This window comes from Magallana gigas, chromosome 5 (assembly GCF_963853765.1).
Source record: "Magallana gigas chromosome 5, xbMagGiga1.1, whole genome shotgun sequence".
NCBI classification, from domain to species: domain Eukaryota; kingdom Metazoa; phylum Mollusca; class Bivalvia; order Ostreida; family Ostreidae; genus Magallana; species Magallana gigas.
The window spans coordinates 16,203,869-16,226,541 of NC_088857.1; the positions used below are offsets into that span (position 1 = coordinate 16,203,869).

Genomic DNA, 22,673 nt, shown 5'->3' on the forward strand with positions numbered 1-22,673 from the left:
TTTATTTCAGAATAGATCATGTTGTACCAAAAGACACATCAATATTATTTTGATATTTGATAACTTTTTAGAAACTTGTCCTTTTTGGCATGTTAAAGAGTGGAAGGATATAGGCTAAGTAGAATTTTATAACTGATAGATTTCCTGCCCTCTGATCTTTGAAGATAATTGAAAAACTAAAAATAATAGATTTACACTGAACATTTCTTTTGTGCAGAATTTCATTTTTCATTGACCCAGGGATTCAATGCATGATGTTCAGATATTTATAGGATTCATTTTAGAATTTGAGGTGTTTTTTCCACAGTTTTAACAAAGTTTCTCAGAGTTCGTTGTAAAGATCACTCTTTAATTCTTTCTCATGTTCAATTAAAAATGTTCACTAAAGCTATTATCAAGTGTCTTTGATTGAAGAAACATGCCCTCAAATTAGAATTGAACTTTTAACATGGATCGTGATGCTGAAGAGCATTTACACAAACATTGCTTTTATTTGAGATGCCAAAGCCCAGCAGCTATTAAAGATAAAATCTTTTAATGGATCTTGGTATTCTTTGCATTCCTACTGTACACTGAAAAATAAAAAAGATGTCTTTTATCATTTCGAACAGCAGGGTCTTACTTATACAAGTCTGAATTGTACATGTATATAATGGTCACATATTATTAGATCGTGACATTCCATCAAATTGTGAAATGCTTTAATCAATCTATATCACACTTGGTATGATGTACGTAGTTTTGCCAGTTGTTGTTGCACACAATTATGGTAAAATCATACTTCACATATATATATATATATATATCTATCACCGTCCATAATGAGATTTCCTATGTGAATTCATTTTCTATTAGTCTCATGGTTACCCAGACTTTACCGTGCATATTATTCCATATTTATTCCCGAGGCTTAAATATTTTAGATAATTATTTATACATGGTTCAGGCTCTGAAAATGTTGTTACCATGGAAATTTACGAACACTCGCATATGTACCAATTGGTTTCAATGTGAGTTATTGTATGTGATTGATAAGTATAATGACCAGGTTAGTGTGGTGTATGTACAGGTACATGTTTACATGTGTAGGAACACACACAGACAGGAAACATGGCTAGGGAAAACATCCTGCTTAATGAAAGCAACAGGGAAATGAAACAGGATTCATGACCTATATATCAATCTGTTGAACAAAAGATTGAATTAGATTAACTGGAGGTTTATATTAAACATATATAAAAACCACTGGTTGTAACCCATTAGCCCTATGAACTCATCAGAATAAAATTTGCATTCAGCTAAGTTATCTGTAAATGTCTTTATGTCCTTCATGTGTGTAAATGAGTGAATGTGATTGAACTTTATGTGCTTAGTGCATATTTTGTACTATGAGAATCATTACAAATGTCCTCCTGCTTTCTTTACAGATCCTATTTTTGAAATAGAGGTTTGTTGATCATTGGAAGTGGATAATATAACAGGAAGTCTGAAAAAGGCACAAAGTTTGAAGAATAAAGGTAACGACTGCTTTTTAGTTCATAGTGAATCTATTGTAATGGGGAAACTGGGTAATGGCTGTTGGTTCACTTAAACACATAGTTCGTGTATAATGATACCCATATCATATTGATTAAAGCTTGCTTAATTGCAACCACTCGTTGTTTAAAGGCTTGCGCAAAAAATATCTTCCAAACTGAAAAGACTTCAATGCACTGTAAGATAAAAACAATGCTTAGATCTTATTGTTCCCTTGACTTTGATTATTAAACTGTATCATTGATATCAATGTTTTTTAATGTAAAGGGTTCTAATTTGTTTCTAATATCAAAAGACATTTAAGCTTTTCTGTGCAAGACTTTAAAAAGCAAGGGCTGTTTTTTGGTAACACAGCAGCATTCTAAAGGTGTATTCTTTGAAGAACTTAAAAAATCAACAGTACTACATGTACTTTATTCCCATTTCCAATTTGAGCAGAAACAGTGATAAGCATAATACATGTTTGCTGAAAAGTTTGTTAAAAGAACAAATTCATCCAGAAAATTGAAATGCTGTGCACTCATCGAGTTGGGTTAATATGCGTTTAAAAACTGCACTGTACAGACTTTCATTGTTGAAGTATGTATCAAAGGCTGTGCATCAAGGTGGTGAAATTAGATTTGCTGATAACTGGTGTATATACATGCTACAATAAAACAGAAATGCTATAAAAGATTGATTAAGGTTTTGGGTATCAATTTGGAACATTTATCACATTCAATGAATAATAAATGGAAAGATTTGGAAAGGCAAAGGATCGTGAAACTTTACCCTTGATGCAACTTAAGCTCAAATAGACCATTAAATATGTACAACATTGTCCAAGTTTGAACGGGGAAATCATATTACTTGGAAATCAATAGTATTGACTTTACTTTGTTATTTCATGCTTTGTGAGACCACAATGTGAAATATTAGATACAAACACAGATGGTGGCGGTCTATTGTCTTCCCTGCTTGGCTGACTCCTGATGAAAATGCTGCTATCCTTCATGAACTCTACTCTCTGTAACTGTATTGACTTTTTAGTGTACAAGGGGATTCCATTTGTATTGAGCAGATTTGATAGACTTTGGACTTGACTTGCAAGTCTTGTTAGTGAAGGTTTTCTCTTTGTATAACAAACATGTTCTGTTGGTGGTACTGATTGACTGTGTATCGTCTTTCATGGTTTGTGTTTAATCAATAATTAACTTATGACAGCGCTAATTAGAGAGTATGTAATTAATACAGTTGGGAGGTGTAGCTGCTTTGTAGCTGTAGTATTGTTGTCAGTTAGCCAAACAGACAAAGGGGGGTCTATAGATAACCTCCACAGCAAGTGTGTATGTAGACAGTGTCTGCAAGAATAAGTTTTCAGTCGGATATATATTGATATGTGCAGTGATCAAAGCGTGTTATTTTCCACACATCAGCTAACAATACAGGTCAGTTCTATTGTTGTTGTCGGTATATAATCTTGAGATGGATATTTAGAAACCCTGAGTTTACCTTGGATTTAAAGTGTTAGACTTAGCATGTTGGTATATGTTCAATCATCACATGTTTACACAAGGGGGCTACAATGCATATTTAACCATTAGCTTGAATACATTAAAATAAACACACACAAGTGCAATATATTAAATAGGGGCATTGTGCAGGTTGATACTTGTAGTGCACCTATGTTTATTTTACAACACTGTGCCTCAAGTGTGTGATAAGATGTATAATGCGGTAAAGTAGAGAAAATAGTCCGACTTTTTTTTATAATGTTTGAAAAGTAAATATGGCCACTGCCGATAGATAGGATTTAAAGTAATGTAAATAGATAACTATAGTCTACATAGGACTGGGGCTTTGTTGTCTTACCCTGCAATCAGGAAAGAGCTTTGCCTGGCCTTTTCCTTCTCCCTCTAACAGCTACAGGGAACTATTATTACATATTTATGTCCTAGTGCAAGGTAATGCCAGCAGTGTTTCGTGATCACTGTCATATTGATAATACCCTTTTAAAGATTGACGGTTGTCTTTTGCCTCACTGCCATATAATCAAGACTGTTCATATTTTCCTTGGTTGCAATGGAGTAGTTTGCTGACTTGCATGTAATAGCTGATGTCGTTTTTTTAGCAGAGAGAAGCCATTAAAACTTTTCTGTTTTAAAAATCAATCTATACTTCCTGCATTGAAGCACCAGGGAAAGGTCTCCGAAACGAAAACATAAATGTGCACTAAGTCTGAGGACTTTGACCATCGTTGACATTTTGATAAGGTTTTCAATTTTACAACAGGTGTTTGTGATCAGGGGACTGCTACAGAGACAAAAAGGCCTAGGATTTTAAGCTTAAGACAAACCAGTGGAGGGGATCTAGTGTCTAACAGAAGATTGGGGTGGCATTGATGCCAGCCTCTCCATTATATACCACCAGGTACAGCTCTATTTTTTTAAATCATTGAAATTCTTCCTGCTTGTAATGATAAAATTCATATGATGTATGCTTGTGGAATTTACAAATATATTAGCAAGTCTGTAGGAAGAAATTTACTTTGGTAGATCACAATTTGTTCCTTGTGTTTGAAAAGCTATCCAGGTAAGAAAGTTGCACTGAGTGTGAACTCCATAGGGGGGAATATTTCATTCAAAACTGCAGTTCTAAATGTTCAGGCAAGCGCATGCATGAGAAAAATGAAAACGGAGAAGGAAAGTTTGTTAATCCAGATAATGAATCCATTATCCAGGGGCCTTTAAGGCAGACTGGATTTCATGTAGAATTGATTGAAAATGAAGAAGAAAATTAAAGATAATTTGATGTGTAAAAGAAATCAGTTTAGTATAGGGAACTTTCGGTATGGCCAGGTAAAGGATTCTGACTTTTGCAGTTATTATTAAGTGAATTAATTCTGGGGGAAATTGCCTCTCCAGCTGTGTATGATTTTGTGAACAGTTGCTATGTCTCTCTGTTGTGTGATAAAGATAACATCAGATGTATTTGAAATTTTGTAGGTAGGTGCTTGATTTATTAGATTGAAGTATTCAGTGCAATTTTTAAAGCATATAATAAAGATGTTGGATAAGTAAATTTGAAATGTCTGAAGAATTTGATACATGTTTGTTTTGATTTTCAGGTGGAATTGAAAAGTAATTTTTTCTTTGATTTAATTGGTGTGAATATATATTTACTATGAGGGACAATTTTGTAATTTGCTATGTATATATTTAGATATCTGCTTACATCTAAGTGTTGTGCTTAACGATCAAAGATTGAACATTAAAGCAAGGATGTACCTTATAATGGAATGATTAATACATGTACTAGAATGCATTTCCCTATTGTATTATAAAGATTCAGATGTCAAAAACCTCCGTGCAATTTATTGACTGACTAAAGTGTGGAGATTGCATTACTTCTATTTCACAAATCATTAAGTCATGTCTTGGTGTTTTTCATCCATCTGTCCTGGTTCATTTGCACTCATTCTCATGGGATATTCCCAACAAACCACCAATCATTTACACTGTGTTTGGAGCAGTGGAAGAAACTGCTAATGTGTCAGAATTGAAATTATTTACCATACATTTTCTTCGCTAGCTGTAAGTCTTTGGGGATTATTAAGATTGTCATCTTGAATATTGATAAAAACTTTGAAACAACTAATTTTTCATCTTTTTCCTCTTGCATTTGATGAAGGCTTTAAAAACATCAATTTTTTCTTCACTCACAAGAAAGCATTTAAGCATTTATCACTATTTGGTTCTAGATGCATATGTTATTCTAATAGAATTTTCTTTATTTTTTTCCAGGACTTAAGTTAATGAAAACCAGGGCAACCATGAAGTCCATGGTGACACGGCCAGTGAATCCTCAGGCCAACAATGCAGAGGTGAACAAATCAGGGGAAGGAACTGTGAAAGGAGCAGGTAATGAGTTACATCCCTTTGTCGACTGTTTTGCTTTATTAGGCCTAAAAGGCTGGGAATCAACTTGACTGGACTGTCTGATTATTTCCTCTCTCTTTCCTGTGGTGGCCAATTTGAATGATTGACAATGGAGCAATCTCTCACCTTGCGGGATTCATATGCAGTTAATGACATGGGTAAGATTGGCATCATAATATTGATCGTCCTACTTTTGAATCTTGCTTTTGAATCAAGTTTGTCTGCAACCTGCTGAAGAAAGAGAGATTGCTCCCGACTGCAGTCCTAATCAAATTAGCCATCACCAGGAGAGGGAGAAAGAGACAGTTCAGACATTCAGGGACTTTTTTGTTATTTAATTCAAAAGATTTATATGAATGGTTTGTATGGAGTTCAATTTCAGATGAGGGCACATTAGGTATGGTTCTTTGATGCATTTAAACAGAGAAATGATATGTGTAGTAGTTAGGAAAGGATTCATTTTCTCTGTTTAAAAGACATGCATTTGACAGTTTCTCTGCTTATTATTATGTACATAATCCAAATGAGATCAAACTCTAACATGACTTCATTATACCTACACTGTAGAGTCGTTTGATCCAGGATGAGTAAGTACCAGAATATATAGGTTTCACCCAGATGATATTTGCAACCAAGACACTTTTTCATCGACTGTTAAAACGCCATATATGCAGACATTTTCAGGGGTTTTGATTAAACCGTTTTCTTGGGGTCTTCCTTGGTTTTTTGTTGGTTGCTCAACAGAAATGTGTTTTTACCTTTTTCATTCACTTTTTTGCTTTTTTCATCTTAATTCACCTCTATGCACCAGTAACTATAGATAAAACTAGAAGACTTGTTCTCATCACTTTATTGTGATGATAGTATTTTGTAAATGGAATTGTTCCCTGGTCAGTATAAAAGGTTTGATGTTGCATGCTTTTGTTACTATAATTATTCAGTTTTTCAAATTAAAAAAAAAACATTGTAAACAAGTTTTAGTTGAAATGTAAAGTCATGATGTAAAAATATCTTTCTAATATCATATTTTATTTATGAAAACGATATATTTTTTATAAAAGAAAAACAAAGTGTAATTTTTTAATTTTTTCATTAACAGAATTTTATTGCTCATATGATTTAATTTTCAGTTAAGATTATATTTGGATTATTGAGGATACAGGTAAACAACATTTAACAAAATTTACTTACTTAAAGTTCACAGTAATTCAGAAAATAGACTAAACATTTGGGGAGTCTATATATTCATACAAAGAACTACTTTTAAAAAGGGTTATAAGGTCTGGGAATAATTGAGAAGATTTAAGTTTATTTTGATTTAAAAGGAATGGTTTTTAAAAAAAAGGGGAAAGAATTTTTTTCACAGAAACTTAACAATACAAACCATAGACTAGAAAATACCTACAAACTTTGTATATCATGTATACTATATGGTAGCCACTCATATCAGAGTTTCTAATCTGTGCCATATTTGTCTGCATTCAAGGTCGGTGATATTCTTAGCACCTTCCAGGTATAGTATGTTCTCCTCACAATATTGCCTTTTTGTATTATACAAATTACCAAAGCTGAAACAACATTGAGTATTCCATTAAAATATACATATATATTATATACTGCGTGCCTTTGGTTTGTAGTACAAGAACTCTTTTACTTATTGTACAGTTGTTTATTTTTACTGACGAGTGTGGAAGATGTTTTTATGTTTTTAATACTAAAAAAAAATTTTCTTGTGTTCCATATCTCATTTCTCGTTAACTGAGTCAAGATCTTTCAGGAAATTGATATTCATTTATGAGCAGAGATAAAGTATAAGTTCATGTTATAGAAAAAAAAATTGTGAAAAGAAAAAATTCTCTCCATACTTGTGAAATTCTGATAGATTTAGTCATTATATATATATGCAAAGGTAGTAATTTGTTCTACATGTACATTTATAACAACAAACTTGCCTTGGGAAAATTTCTAATTCCTGACACTGATAATATTGGGAGGATACTGTCTCTGTAAGTTTGTATTCGTGTAGTGCCGCCCCTTTGTGGAAGAGAACGGCTGCATGGGTAATTGGGATCTGTGATACGTGCTAGCATGCTGCATTGTTTCAATGATAATTTACAGGCTCCTAAGCGTCATGCACTCTGTTGAGCAATCAACCGAGACTTTGTCAACTCTTTGTTTACATATATGGCAACTGTTGATGTTCAAGTTGATTTTATGGTTATTTTTTTCTTTCCTTTTTTTTTTTTAAACTTAATAAAGAATTTGAATTTGAAGGGAAACTGGATTGCAGATATCATGGGTGTTTCTGTGTAACAATGAGTATATATATTACAGAGTAACGATTGTTACAGTATGGTTTTTATTCCAATTAAAAGAGGAACTTTTATTTTTCATTTTCACTGTATGTTTTTAGGGAAATCCAGCAAATAATTGCTTTCCAATGCTCCAACATAAACACATGTTCAAATTGTTTTCGTGTAATTCATGATATGTTTCACATGCTTTTAATTTTAATTAAAAAAAAAAGAAATCTATATGTACGAAACCTTGTTGAATGATTGAATGATGCAATAACAATGTGACCTATTTTGTGCCGAGTTTACAGATAAATTTGATTGGTAAATCATTTGTTTGTCTTCTTTATATGTGATACCCTTAACTAGGCCAGACTTAGAGTACACAGGTCAGCTCTTAACATCTTCACGTCAAAGTGTTTATATTTCTAACACCCAAACATCTTTTTTCTGCTCTCTTATAATCTCTGCTAGTTGTCTTATGTGCGTGCGCCGGTTTTGGTCGTTGTCTATTTAGTTGTCTTTTTTTTTTTTTTGTTAATTGTCCTTTTTACATATATATTATATATATCTATATATGTTTGTATATCATGACTTCATCGACTGTAAAATACAGGTACATACTTGCATTGTAAAATTTTACCTAAAAAAAAAAACTACGGTAAAACACCTCTTCTTAAGTACCAGTATCTAGAATTCATACATATCTTCCCTCCTGGTTATGTCATGTGACAAACACCAATACACAACAGGAAAAATTGATAAAGTTTTCTGGGATCGAGAAAATTCATAAATGTCTCCTATACCATACTAGTGTTGGTGTTTAGTGCTTTGACATAGTATAGATAGAACTAATCCATGTGTATGACCACTTAACTCTTCAGGTGTGCATTTTCAAATGTGTAACCATCACCTTGGCTTTTGTTTTATGCTTGCAAAGAGCACTATTTGACCGATTGAGTACACATAATATTTTTATCCCCATAATGTCACTTCTCTATCTAGACTATATTGATAAGAAATAGCAAGTCTAATCACAAATCTTTACATATTAATCACAAAACAGATTTACAATGTATGTTTTTTCCTTGTGTTTTGGAATGCCTTTCTTGCCCTTGCATTGAAACTTCAAAAAATGTATATATATAAGAAGCATATATAAGAAGCACAAAAGAGCTCTTAGATAACATTTGACAATAGACAGATTCTTGTGGGGAAAATATGAATGTTTGCTTATAATGCCAATATTGACTAGATATTGATAAACAGACAAGCTATTCATGCTTTTTACATTATATATGTAAATATTAATAAGATATGGCACTGTGCTCCAAGATACAGAGATATAATGCAGAAACTTACGGGCTCATGAATAAATGTCAATCATTTTCTCTTTTTCCACATAGATATCGCCCAATATTTCTTGATGTTTTGTGGGTAAAAACAGTGTACAAGCTATTTTGGTAGCTAGAAGACTCTTAACATTGAATCAATTTTACTAACAGTGTGGGTTTGGTCATCCTATATTAAACTTCCGTAATTACAATTATTTAACTCTCTCTTTCATTCAAAGATATAGAAGCACTATGCAAAAAAAAAAAACCTGTAGGCTTCTTGTACAGAATCACAGAAAATTAGATTTTAAAAAGGAAAGTCTGTAATTCTCCTTGGAGTTTGCTTTTTGACACAATACCTATATACTCCCCCCACGTTTGTTTGCATGTTTATTGTAAGGTGGATTGAGAGTAGTGAACTTGCATTGATTTTTCAAGTAAATAATTTAAATATATCAACTTAAGAAACTCTCTCGCAAAGAAGCAATTTTCTTTTAATTAGAAAAGAAGTTTTTTTTCTCTGTCAATTTGAATATTTCTCCAACTGATATGTGAAATCATTGTGTAATGTACTTAATGTATATAAAAATCCAGTGACTATATACCAAGTGTTTTGTTATAAACAGGGGGAATTAACTCCTGCTCACTGTGGGTAAAATGCACTGTTCTGTTGTTGCTTCTTTCAGCATGCTGGTGTTCATTAAGTGGAGAGACATATATTTACCAGTACATATAGCCTCGCTTCTTACCATCTGCTTGATCATTTCATTTCATAGAGAATAAATGTGGACGCAAAATGCAGTGATGTTATATTTCTAGTTTTGTTGTGTATGATCAGTGTTAACAATTTTGAAAATCAGTTAAAATGGTCAAAGGCTGCATTGAAATTCATTTAAAAAAAAAAAAAATTGATACTGTAAACATACTGTAAACTTACTGTAAACATACTGTAAACTTTACATGGATGTTTGATAAGGCATACTTAGTATTTACTACTAACTGGACATATCGGCACAATACAGAACATGTACCCATAGTTGCAACACTTGACACTAAAGCTTTGCTTAGCAAGGTTGCTCAGTCTATATACATACAACAGTATTCCATGTAGACAACTAATGCTTGGTGTTTCAAAATCAAGGTCCTCTTGATCAAAGCTGCAGTGGTTTTTCAATAATTTGACAATCTTCTCTGCTGGGATTTTGTTTGTTAAATTTCACATGTAAAGTAAATATTAAAATGACTGTTTTTCATAGTTGAGAGAATTTACAGAAAACACTTGATCATTTTATGTGTACTAATTTGAGCTTGCATATTGTTTATGGCATATTGTACTGGGTAGACTGTATATAAAAGTATAGTGCATGAAGAGATTGACAAAAATAACCTTGTATTATACTATACCCAGTTCAAGTTTCCTTGGCCATGTACGTTGGCCGTGTGTGTTTAGTTCTTTTCTGTCTTTTTTTATAACCAAAAAAAAAAAATGCATGCTTAAATCAGGTGAAATCTTTTGGTTGTTTTATTTTCCTTTCATTTTATACCTAGTTTTAGACTTTGTAATTTATATCTACATAATTTACTCACAATGAATCATTTATTAATTCTAATCAAAGGAATTCTTGTGTGTGCGCTCTCCATTATAAAATGCAAAAGTTATGAAGCATTTCACCATTCCTAAAATGACTAGAGATTTGAATTAACATAGTTATGGCTTTCTTACACTGTATTTTAGTTCACAGAATGATATTATATTTAAAAAAAAAAATAATCATCTCAGGATGCCTGAGAGGTGTGCACATAAACTGCTTAGATAATTGTGTTGGTTAATTTAAAGTAAAGGAAAATGATATTCTATGAACATGTTTTAAGCAAAGATAAAGAATTTTGATGTTCCAACTCAAGTTTTAAAGCTATATTTTTTTTTTTTTGCATTGGGGAATAATTAGTTTGATATTGTTTGTTAATTTTTCCAGTGGACATTTTTAATGACAGGGAAGTGGTAAACTTTGCCTTTACAAGTTTTCTCTCTCTTTGATATTTCATAATGTAACTTTATAGACATTGTAATATGTTGTTGGTAAAATTACAGGACTTGCTCTGCATAGTTTTATTTTTTTTTTATTCTTAGCAAAATGAAATTATGAATTTAAAATGAATATAAAGTATAAGATTAAAGCTCTCAGCTGAATGATGATCTTCTCTCTCTCTATAAGTTGATGTCAATTCTGCCTGTATTTTGCTAGACTGATTTATTTTGTTAACAGGATACCGAGCTTTTGTGTATGTAGTGGTGTTCTTCTGTTTCATACACTTGTCTCTCTGCATTCATAAAAGATCCACTCCCTCCTTCTCAGAGCGAATCTTAAAGCATAATGCCAAAACATTCAAGTTTTTACAAAGATAAAACTTTCCATTCCATCATAAAACTTTGGAATTATTTCATGGCCAATTTGCATCGTCTGCTCTGATAAGGAAGGTGGATCTATTAAATTTGTTACTTCCCAAACCAACCCTGTCCAATGAAGCATGTTTGGTTCCACTTGACAAGTGAGCTCAGGCAGGTTTTAACACCTTGTTGCTGGGAACTTGAAACATGTTTCACACATTGTTCACTTACAATCTTCTTGGCGATCCACTGGACTGAAAAATACCAGTCAAGTTGAAACATAATTTTTTAATAGGATTTTGAGTTGATTATGCATGGCGTAAAGAATGATATTTAAAGGTTTCAAGTAGAACTTATTATCTCATGAAATGGTCCAGTGCCTCACCATGAATTTAACTGGTATTCATATCTGCTTGTGACATGTCATTAAATGTAATCAAGAGAGGTCCACAGATTTGGATTTTGTTTGTATTACTTGGCCTACTAATTTCCCCTTTGTTTGAAGTAGTGGCTTATATATGGGAGATCTTGAATCTGCATGAATGTAGGGCATCATCTAGGCGTAATTTACAACAAAATCTTGCCAATTCTTTCTCACCAGAAAAAAAATAAGTACATGACATATCTGTAATGTGAACAGTTAATATGAATTATCTACATCTTTTAGTTTCTTATGAAATTCAAAACTGTTGAAAAAGATGTTGGCAAGTGTGTATGTTTCTATTTTAACACCATTTTCAAATCTGTCACAATTTGGCATTATTGGCTTTCGGTGGTAACCCTGGTTATGGATTTGTAGCCAAAAAAATCAGATAATAACTATCTGTGTTTTAATTTTTTTTCTTCACGAAGGTAACACTCCACCGATGTATATATATGTATATATAAACTGTATTCCTATTCCTTTCCTGTTTGAAATTTAAAAAAGAGTTTTTTTGATGTATTTAGATGATAGTTGCTGTGTAGTACCTCCTGCCTGCATTATAGGGTTGCTATTTTATATACCAACCGTATTATTTACATAGACCAGGAAATGTTTTTAGCAGATTTTAACTGCTTTGATTTCTATCTATTGATAGGAAAAACTGATGTGAAAGGCAAGATAGCAATCAAGAGTGAAGCAGTGGTCCAAAATGCTCCTGTGAAAGAGGTGAGTTCCACGTAATGGTTATCACGCAAATGTCATCAATATGTGGTGATAGTGAAAATTGAATCTTGTAATAGTGAACCTGGGAATTTTGTTGGAACACGAAGAATTTTGGTGATCTGGCGATAACAGGAAAAGAACTAGCTCATGCAAAAATGTGCAATTCCTTCGGGAAATCAATATAAGTCAGTGCTTTATGATTTTAAGTTGTAAATTAAAAAGTCAGTGCACAGTGTTATACATGTATCCAGGAAAACCATTCAATTTTTCGATGGGTTTTCCTTTAAGGTTTTGTAATATACTTTTTTTTTTAAAAATCAAACACTATTGTACACAGATTAATTTGAGCTTGTTTCATTTGATAGGAAAAACGCAGGCGGATCACAGTCGGCAGATTGGATGTGAACAAACCTGTGGAGAAGGCAGATTCCTCAAAGAACAGTGGTGGAAACTCGCCCATATTTGATGTGCCACAACCCCTGATTCGTGGACCTAAGGTATGTAAAATGGTTTGAACAAGATATATTTAAATTGTGAAAAATTTAGTGATTTAAAACTTAATTTCTAAGATATTACTATGTGTTTTGCTTTGTAGGAGAAATGTGATGGGGTAAAGAAGAAGGAGGAAAACCACACAGAGGCTGAAGATGATGCTGAAAAGTAGGTTTAAATAATTAAACTAATTTCAGAATGGTTAAGGTAGCTCCATACTCTCTGAGGAAAGTTGAAAAACCGAACTGATTTCGACTTAATAGACTTAAATTTCATCAATTGTTAGAAAAAATATACATGTCATCACACTTTTTGAGATGCCAGATAAACATAAACTAAAGCATATTTAGCATTAGAAAAATGTATTTTTTTTCTGTTAAAAATAAAATCTTGTAGGCAGAAATTTGTTTTTCTTGTTTAATTTTAATGTCAACTTTATCAGAAAACTAAAATTACAAAAATATTTTAAAATTAATCGTTGGAATAAGAAAAACTATAGCATTTAGACATACAACTGAGAGAAAAGTCAGAAAAAGAGTTATTTCCCCTTTGCATAGATAAAATATATAAAAATTTGGAAATTTAGTATAAAATTAAGTGCGAAAATATCTTTAACCTACCAATACTTCTAATTACATCCATGTGATTATATTCACATAAAATAAATAAAACTATCTTGCACAATTTTTAAAGAATTCAAAGTTTTACAAAAAAGGGTGACGTCACAGAACACTGGATCTACTTTAAATGTAAAATTTACAGAAAAAATGACACAACTTTTGATGTTTTGTAGGGAAAAGAATTCGTCAGTGTCTTTTTCCTTCAAAAAGACGGGAAACAAAGTTGGATCCTCGGCAGCTTTTCCAGAAGAGAAAGAAGAGGAGGAGGACAACAGTGGAGAAGACAAGAACCATGTGGAGTCTCCACCTGCTACAGAACACCCTAAAACAGAGGAGGAAGCAGCCACACCCAAACCAGAGATCAAGGATGGCTATCTGAAGGTGATAAGCAGAGATGAAATCACAGAGCTCAGGTGGCCTGCAGAAATGGTGAAGACAACCACTACTGAACCACAGATTCATTACAGCTGTGATCCTCTTGTATTTGACTTTTGCGATTTATTGTCAGAAAAACCAGCAAAGATGGAGAAGTTCAGGAATAATATATCCGCTTTACATACTAGTAAAATTGAAATGGAGGTGAACGAGAAAGGTGATGGAGAGAAAACTGAAGTTGAAAATCACGAAGAACAGGAGACAGATGTTAAGGAGGAGTCATCAAGACGTAGTCGTAGCAAGCACAAGAAAAAGCGTAAAAAGAAAAAGAGTAAACATCGCAATGAATCCAAAGAAAAGGTTGACAATGGAGAAGAAAAAGAATCCACGAATAGAGAAGATGGAAAGAAGTCCAAGAAGAAAAAGAAAAGAAAGAAGAAACATAAGAGTTCAAAAGACGACCATGAGAAATTGGAAGAAAAGAGCAAGACTGTGAAAGTAGAGGAGGAAGCAGAAACAAATGACAAAGGGCATGACTCTGAGGCTGAAGTGGGGGATATAGAAGACAGTATTGATTCTGATGGAGAAGACAGCAAAAGTAAAAAGTCCAAACAGAAAAAGAGAAAGAAAAGCAAGAAATCAAAGAAGAAGAAAAAGAAGACCCATCATGATGATGAAGGGAGTAGGAAGGGAAAGGAGAAGAAAGAGAAAGAAGAGAGTGGTTCATCAGATGAGGAGAAGAAAACAGAGGTTGAAAAGCCAAGGAAGTTGAAGCATAAAGGGAGTGCTAAGCCAAACAGTAGTGATGAAGAAAATACTGACAAGAAGACTGTTCAAGATATTCAAAAACAGCAGCCTAAAAATGACAAAAAGCGCAAGCATGATCCAGAGGAAACTATGCCTGTTGAATCCCCTGTGAAAAACAGGAAACAGTCTCCATTGGAAAAAAATAATAACACACCACCTGCTGCTAAAGATTTGGCTGTAGCAAAGAAGGTTAAGAAAGATGGAGGCAGCGGGTCTGAAAGGAAAAGTGTTTCTTCACGAAGGAAGCGTCAGACCAGTGAGTCCAGTTCCAATGCAACTCCTGTGATTGCAAAGAAACAAAAAGTAACTCCAAAACAAGCCCCTGAACATGGCCCCATAACAGAGGATACTTGGAGCAAAATGGAGAACATGTTTGAAGCGAAATTACCAACCAATCCGAAGTCAAAGTGGGATACTAGTGAAAGTGAGACAGAACAACATGAGAAAACAACAGTAAAAGAAAAGAAAACTGTACCAAAACCTGTGCATAAAACTGTGTTGAAACAAACTTTGCATAATAGTATTAAAGAGAAAGTGATAAAAGAAAAGAAATCCAGTAAAAAAGAGAAGAAAAAGAGATCTAGAAGCAGATACTCCAGCATGGATTCCCGCAGCAGATCAAGAAGTCATAGTTGGTCAAGCAGAAGTCACAGATCGTCATCTGGAAGTTATTCCAGATCTAGAAGTAGGAGCAGACGGTCATACAGCTCATCCTCCTATGACTCCAGACATTCTAGATCCTACTCCAGGTCACGAACAAGATCCAGATCCAGACGGAGGCATCATTCGAGTTCATCATACAGCAGTTACTCTGATTACAGCAGATCCAGATCTCGATCTTCCAGGTCATATTCTAGTTCCCGTTCAAGATCCAGGTCCTACAGGTCTTACACAAGGAGTAGGAGTTTCAGTTACTCAAGATCTAGGTCAAGGTCATACAGGCGGTCACGGTCTAGACATCGTTCTCGCTCTTACAGTCGCTCATCTCGTCATTCCCATTCTTCAGACACTGAAAGTCCCAAAAAGCATTACAGAATACGCAGTAGTGACATTGAGAAGGCCAAACAAGAGGATCCACTTGATATTCCCTTGCCAAACTTCAATGATGATGAAAAATCAGCCGAAAACTTGGTCAAAAAGATCAAGGACAAAAAGCAACAGAATTCAGAGTTGGTAAAAAAAGGAATTGAAGCTAGCAAACAAGCAGAAAAAGATAACAAGAATATTCCAGAGGGCACTGACTTCAACGATATTCCTCTACCTGCTGCAGAGACAACTAAAACGTCTACAGCTCAATCAAACCCTCCACCCCCACCCCCATCTCAACAACAGGAGATTGGACCTTATGGTATGCCTGTTCCTCAGTATGGAATGCATTATGGGCCTCATGATAGAATGTCTGGACCAATGCATCCAGGCATGAGGTATCCACCACCTCATGATATGAGGTATGGGCATCCCCGCATGGGTCCCATGGGTCCTTATGGACCCAGACGACCACCACATCATGACATGAGGTATGGGCCACCAAGGATGGGCCCAATGCATGATGGCTACCATGGACCACGTTATCCTCATATGAGACCTCCACCAGGCTATGGACATCCCCCACTTCCACCTCCAAAGTCCTCTACACCTCCTCCCCCTGAACCTCCAAAAGAAGAGGAGAAACCTGTTGAAGAAATTGCTCCAAATCCGTCCATTGTTATACCTCCTGAGCAAGCAGAACAGTACAAGCGTCTTCAGGAACAGGCTCAGAAGCATGCCAACAAACAGATGAGGAGGCAGAAGAAACTAGAGGCTGGTGAACCTTTCAGCGAGTCTTCAGAGTCAGAGGAAGAAGAGCCCAAGAAGGAAGAGGAAGAAATAGAAAATGTAGAGGATGCTCTCTCTGATGATCTACAACAAAGTATGGTAGCCATACCATCACCGTCTCTTTCAATTGCTCAACCAACAATTCTTATAGCACAACCACAAATGGCTGGAGTTGGAGGACTATCGTTTTCCCCTCAATTGATTCAAGCTGGGCAGCCACAGCAATTCTTATTACCACAAGGTGTAACCCTGGGACAAAATGCGTTTGGACAAACCATTGCCATCTCCCAAGCATCTGGTCTTTCTCTATCGCAAGCTGGCCATCCCCTGTTTTCTGGAGCCCCAGTTTTTGCTCATCCGTCACCTACCACCTCGATATCGGCCTTAGCGGCAGCTGCTGCAGCAGGAGCTCAGCCTGCCCACCTACCGACTGGTTTAAGTCACCAGATGTCGCTAGGGGTAGGGGGTGGCTTGCCATTAGGACTGGGTCAACCGACCCTCATCCAGCACCCTCTATTTGCCCAGCAGCAACTTGCTGCACAGCTTCAGGCAGCAACGCCCCAATTCTACTCCGGAGGCCTGCAACATACAGGGGGACCTGTGATTGTGGGCAACAGACTGTTGCTGCCGAGCATAGTGAGGCAGTGATAGAGACCTGACAGTGACTGACCCAGTGCCAATTATTTATCATTATTTACAACACAATGTTTTGTGATTTTCATCATTGCTCTAATGTTTCTTTCATTTTTTTTTTTCAATTATGTATTATGTAAAATGTTTATGAATTGGACCTGAAGTTGAATGTACCATACCTGACGGAGACAGGTACTTGTTGATAAAGTGTGGATATTTCAATTCATGCCTAGTCAGAAATTTTTATGCAACTTGGACATCATCATACAATATATGAAAATAAGAAGAAAAAACCCATTTCATATCAGGATTTTTTTGCGTGTTTTTAAGGGGATATGTTTTGTGTATATCACAACAGTGCTATGTATTTATAGGATGTCTGTAAGTCTTGTTTTAATTTAGAAATCACTGAATGAGTGTACATGAATAACTGCTGAGAAACAAATATTGACAATCCATTGTCAAGTTAATGCTTGGAATCTACAGATTACATTCTACTTGGCAATTTTATTTTATACACAAGAGTTTGGAAGGAGGTCTGTCTGTATTTCATGTTTATGTACATTGTATGTAAATGTATTTCGCATCAGGTTTTAAGAAAACAGAATAATCAAAATTGTGTCTTCAATTTTATGAACTATTCAAAAGTTTTATAGATAGAGATCTTTAAAATGTATTTGTTTTAAACAGTTAATTGAACTAAATTACAATAGACCATTTACTTTCAGCTTTTATATTGTGTTATGGGTAGACAGTTTTCAATGCTTGATCAATTGCTTGACAGCTGTAGGAGACTGTTTTTTTTTGGTATGTGTTCAGTGTGAGATGTATGAATGAGTTTTATTCAGTTCATATTTTAGTGTGTGGAAAATGTGTAAAAGCTTTCTGATTTGTTAATGCCTTGTTACAACATTGGTGTTGCTCAAAGCAAGAGAAAAATTGAATAAAAATTTATAATTATGATTCTGAGTTGTTTTGATAAGGAAATATTAGAAAAATAATCACAAAGAATTGGTAAATTTTGTTATGAATAGCTCAAGGAAGGAAGTGCAGCAAAAATTGTTGCATTTGTAAACTAATCGTAAAAATATAATTGATGATATAATGAATTGACTGGATCCTATTACTGAACTATTTTGGGCTCGTTTCCTCTCCTCAAACATATTGATGGAATCTTCATTGTATTACATCAAAGGACAAATATTTGTGCAGAAACAGTAACTTAATTACAAATACAGTATGATATAGATGGGTTAGAATATTGACTTCCAAACTATTTTTTGGGGGAAAAAAAATGTCCAGAGGGAATTTGGATTTCATCTTGCTGTGTATAAATTTGCAGCAATATAAAACTGGAAAATTACTGTATACAAGGCAAATTATCATGCATCCAAAAGATTGACAATTTCTATTCTTTACCATGATTGGAGACGTTGGCAGAACCTCGGACAGAAGACTGCATGTGTGCGTAGTGCAGTGAGTTTTAAATTGGTAATAAATTATAAGTCAGAAAATGGAACAAAAGGAAACCAATGGTTAATAGATATGGCAATAATGACTTGGAGTGGCAGCAAATGTGTACCAATTCAGTTTTTAAACATTTTGTTGATGTCAAAATTTATGTCATCAATTGCACTAAAATACAGTATAATTTTGAATTATATTGCATTAAGGTCAGACGACACGTTCCTCAATTTTAGATAACTTTTTCCAGGAATTTGTTAATGATTTACTACTACTTTGACAAGCTTTCTTGCAAAAAATTAGGGTATCTTACCAGGCATTTCTGCAAAATATTAGAGTATGCAATTTCCTGTATAATCTTCTTGAAAATACTATTGAATTGCTGATATAACAAAAAATACATCTACAGCACTGCGAAATTCACTTTATTATAACTATACTTCCGCCGGGCAGGGCTTTGAACTCACGACTTCTAGAATCTACGCTTCTGGCAGTGAACGGCCACGGTTCTAACCACTCGACCATCTAGTCGTATAACCAAATCCAAGTAAATTTTGATCATTTTTAAAGTAATTATATAAAATTAATATTTTTTATTGGAACTCTTTATTACGAGGAGATAGAAACAAGAGGCCCATGGGCTACATCGCTCACCTGAACAGCAGTTCCTTGTAACATTACATTTCGTAGCATATGCTTTTTCTATTTTAAACATTGAACCCCTTTCTCGGGACTCAGTTATGGTCCGAGGTTTATGGTTGGCTTGAACAACATAAATAGTAACATAGGAATGAAAATGTGAAGCACTGCGGTGGGACCGCACGTACACAACCTGAAAAACTGAACATAGCAGAGTTGTACAGAACACAAGAAAGATAACTCTTGGTTCCACTACATTAGAGTTTACACAATTTGAGGATCCTTGCATAGTAATCTCACAAACTGTAGCATTATAGTTCTCGAGAAAAACTTTTTAAAAACATTTTCAATATATCTTTCTATGTTAAACTTTGAACCCCTCTTGGGGCCACAGTATTAGTCCAGTGCTAAAGTTTTAATTATTTGGAATCTACATTATTTAAGGATGCTTGCCTAGTTATCTCACAAGCTGAAGCATTATAGTTCCCTAGAAAAAGATTTTTCAACATTTTCCCTCTATATTTCTATGCTAAACTTTGAACACCTCTTGGGGCCCCAGTATTAGATTGAGATCACGGCTTTTATAATTTCGAATCTACACTATTTGAGGGTGCTGACGTAGTTATCTGACAAATTGATGCATTGTAGTTCTCGAAAAGAAGATTTTTAAACATTTTCCATATATACCGGTACTTCTACATTTAACTTTAAACCCATCTTGGGTCTCTAGTATTAGTCCAGGGGTCACTATTTTAAAACTGTCGAACCTTCATTATCCAAGGTTGTATGCATGATAGTAATCTCACAAATTGAAGCATTGTAGTTCTCGAGAAGAAGATTTTTTAACATGTTACCTTTATATTTCTTTAATAAATTTTGACCCCATCTTGGGGCCCCAGTATTGGTCCGGGGGTCACGATTTTACCAATTAGGAATCTACATAATCGAAGGATGCATGCATAGAAATTCCACAAACTAAAACATTGTAGTTCTTGAGAAGAAAATTTTTAAACTTTTCCTTTATGTTTTTTAAAATGTTTAAATTTTGAACCCCTCTTGGTGCCCATCAATTGTCCGGGAGTTACAATTTTTTGAATCTACATTATTAAAGGATGTACATGTATGCATAGTAATATCCAAAACAGTTGCACTATAGTTCTTGAGAAGAAGATTTTAAAACATTTTCCTACATATGTTAAAATCTAAACCCCTACTGGGGCCCCCACTTTTTGTTCGGGGGTCACGATTTTTACAATCTTCACTATGTATACAACCTTTTGTGTATGTATTGGCATTTTTGGTGAAGTGGTTCTTGAGAAGAAAATTTTTAAACATTTTTCATATGTAGTTCTATGTTAAACTTTGAACCCCGCCTGGGGCCCCAGTCTTGGTCCGAGGGTCACGATTTCTACAATTTAGAATCTTCATTATACATACAAGCTTTTGTGTAAATATTGGCATTTCTGGTGCAGTGGTTCTTGAGAAGAAGATTTTTTAAACATTTTCCTAAGGTATTTCTATGTTAAACTTTGAACCCCGCCTGGGGCCCCAGTCTTGGTTCGAGGGGCACGATTTTTACAATTTAAAATCTTCACTAAATATACAAGCTTTTGTGTAAATATTGGCATTTCTGGTGCAGTTGTTCTTGAGAAGAAGATTTTTAAACATTTTCCTATGTATTTCTATGTTAAACTTTGAACCCCGCCTGGGGCCCCAGTTTTGGTCCGAGGGTCACCATTTTTACAATTTAGAATCTTCACTATGTATACAAGCTTTTGTGTAAATATTGGCATTTCTGGTGCAGTGGTTCTTGAGAAGAAGATTTTTAAAAAAATTTCCTATGTATTTCTAAGTTAAACTTTGAACCCCACCTGGGGCCCCAGTTTTGGTCCGAGGGTCACCATTTTTACAATTTAGAATCTTCACTATATATACAAGTTTTTGTGTAAATATTGGCATTTCTGGTGCAGTGGTTCTTGAGAAGAACATTTTTTAAACATTTTCCATATGTTGTTCTATGTTAAACTTTGAACCCCGCCTGGGGCCCCAGTTTTGGTCCGAGGGTCACCATTTTTACAATTTAGAATCTTCACTATATATAAAAGCTTTTGTGTAAATATTGGCATTTCTGGTGCAGTGGTTCTTGAGAAGAAGATTTTTAAACATTTTCCTATGTATTTCTATGTTAAACTTTGAACCCCGCCTGGGGCCCCAGTTTTGGTCCGAGGGTCACCATTTTTACAATTTAGAATCTTCACTATGTATACAAGCTTTTGTGTAAATATTGGCATTTCTGGTGCAGTGGTTCTTGAGAAGAAGATTTTTTAAACATTTTCCTATGTATTTCTATGTTAAACTTTGAACCCCGCCTGGGGCCCCAGTTTTGGTCCGAGGGTCACCATTTTTACAATTTAGAATCTTCACTATGTATACAAGCTTTTGTGTAAATATTGGCATTTCTGGTGCAGTGGTTCTTGAGAAGAAGATTTAAAAAAAAATTTCCTATGTATTTCTATGTTAAACTTTGAACCCCACCTGGGGCCCCAGTTTTGGTCCGAGGGTCACCATTTTTACAATTTAGAATCTTCACTATATATACAAGTTTTTGTGTAAATATTGGCATTTCTGGTGCAGTGGTTCTTGAGAAGAACATTTTTTAAACATTTTCCATATGTTGTTCTATGTTAAACTTTGAACCCCGCCTGGGGCCCCAGTTTTGGTCCGAGGGTCACCATTTTTACAATTTAGAATCTTCACTATATATAAAAGCTTTTGTGTAAATATTGGCATTTCTGGTGCAGTGGTTCTTGAGAAGAACATTTTTTAAACATATTCCTATGTATTTCTATGTTAAACTTTGAACCCCGCCTGGGGCCCCAGTTTTGGTCCGAGGGTCACCATTTTTACAATTTAGAATCTTCACTATATATAAAAGCTTTTGTGTAAATATTGGCATTTCTGGTGCAGTGGTTCTTGAGAAGAAGATTTTTTAAACATTTTCCTATGTATTTCTATGTTAAACTTTGAACCCCGCCTGGGGCCCCAGTTTTGGTCCGAGGGTCACGATTTCTACAATTTAGAATCTTCATTATACATACAAGCTTTTGTGTAAATATTGGCATTTCTGGTGCAGTGGTTCTTGGGAAGAAGATTTTTTAAACATTTTCCTAAGGTATTTCTATGTTAAATTTTGAACCCCGCCTGGGGCCCC

The 22,673-nt window shown here is 34.6% G+C and overlaps 1 protein-coding gene across 1 annotated transcript; it reads left to right on the top strand.

The window, feature by feature from the left end:
• The first annotated feature begins 4,202 nt into the window (after window positions 1-4,202).
• On the top strand, window positions 4,203-18,322 carry LOC105318301 (G patch domain-containing protein 8). The gene is made up of 7 exons (XM_066084387.1): window positions 4,203-4,221; window positions 5,327-5,435; window positions 8,117-8,136; window positions 12,550-12,620; window positions 12,983-13,114; window positions 13,213-13,277; window positions 13,903-18,322. The coding sequence occupies exons 1-7, from the start codon at window positions 4,203-4,205 to the stop codon at window positions 17,372-17,374; spliced, it is 3,888 nt and encodes a 1,295-aa protein (XP_065940459.1). The 3' UTR covers window positions 17,375-18,322.
• The last annotated feature ends 4,351 nt before the right edge of the window (window positions 18,323-22,673 follow it).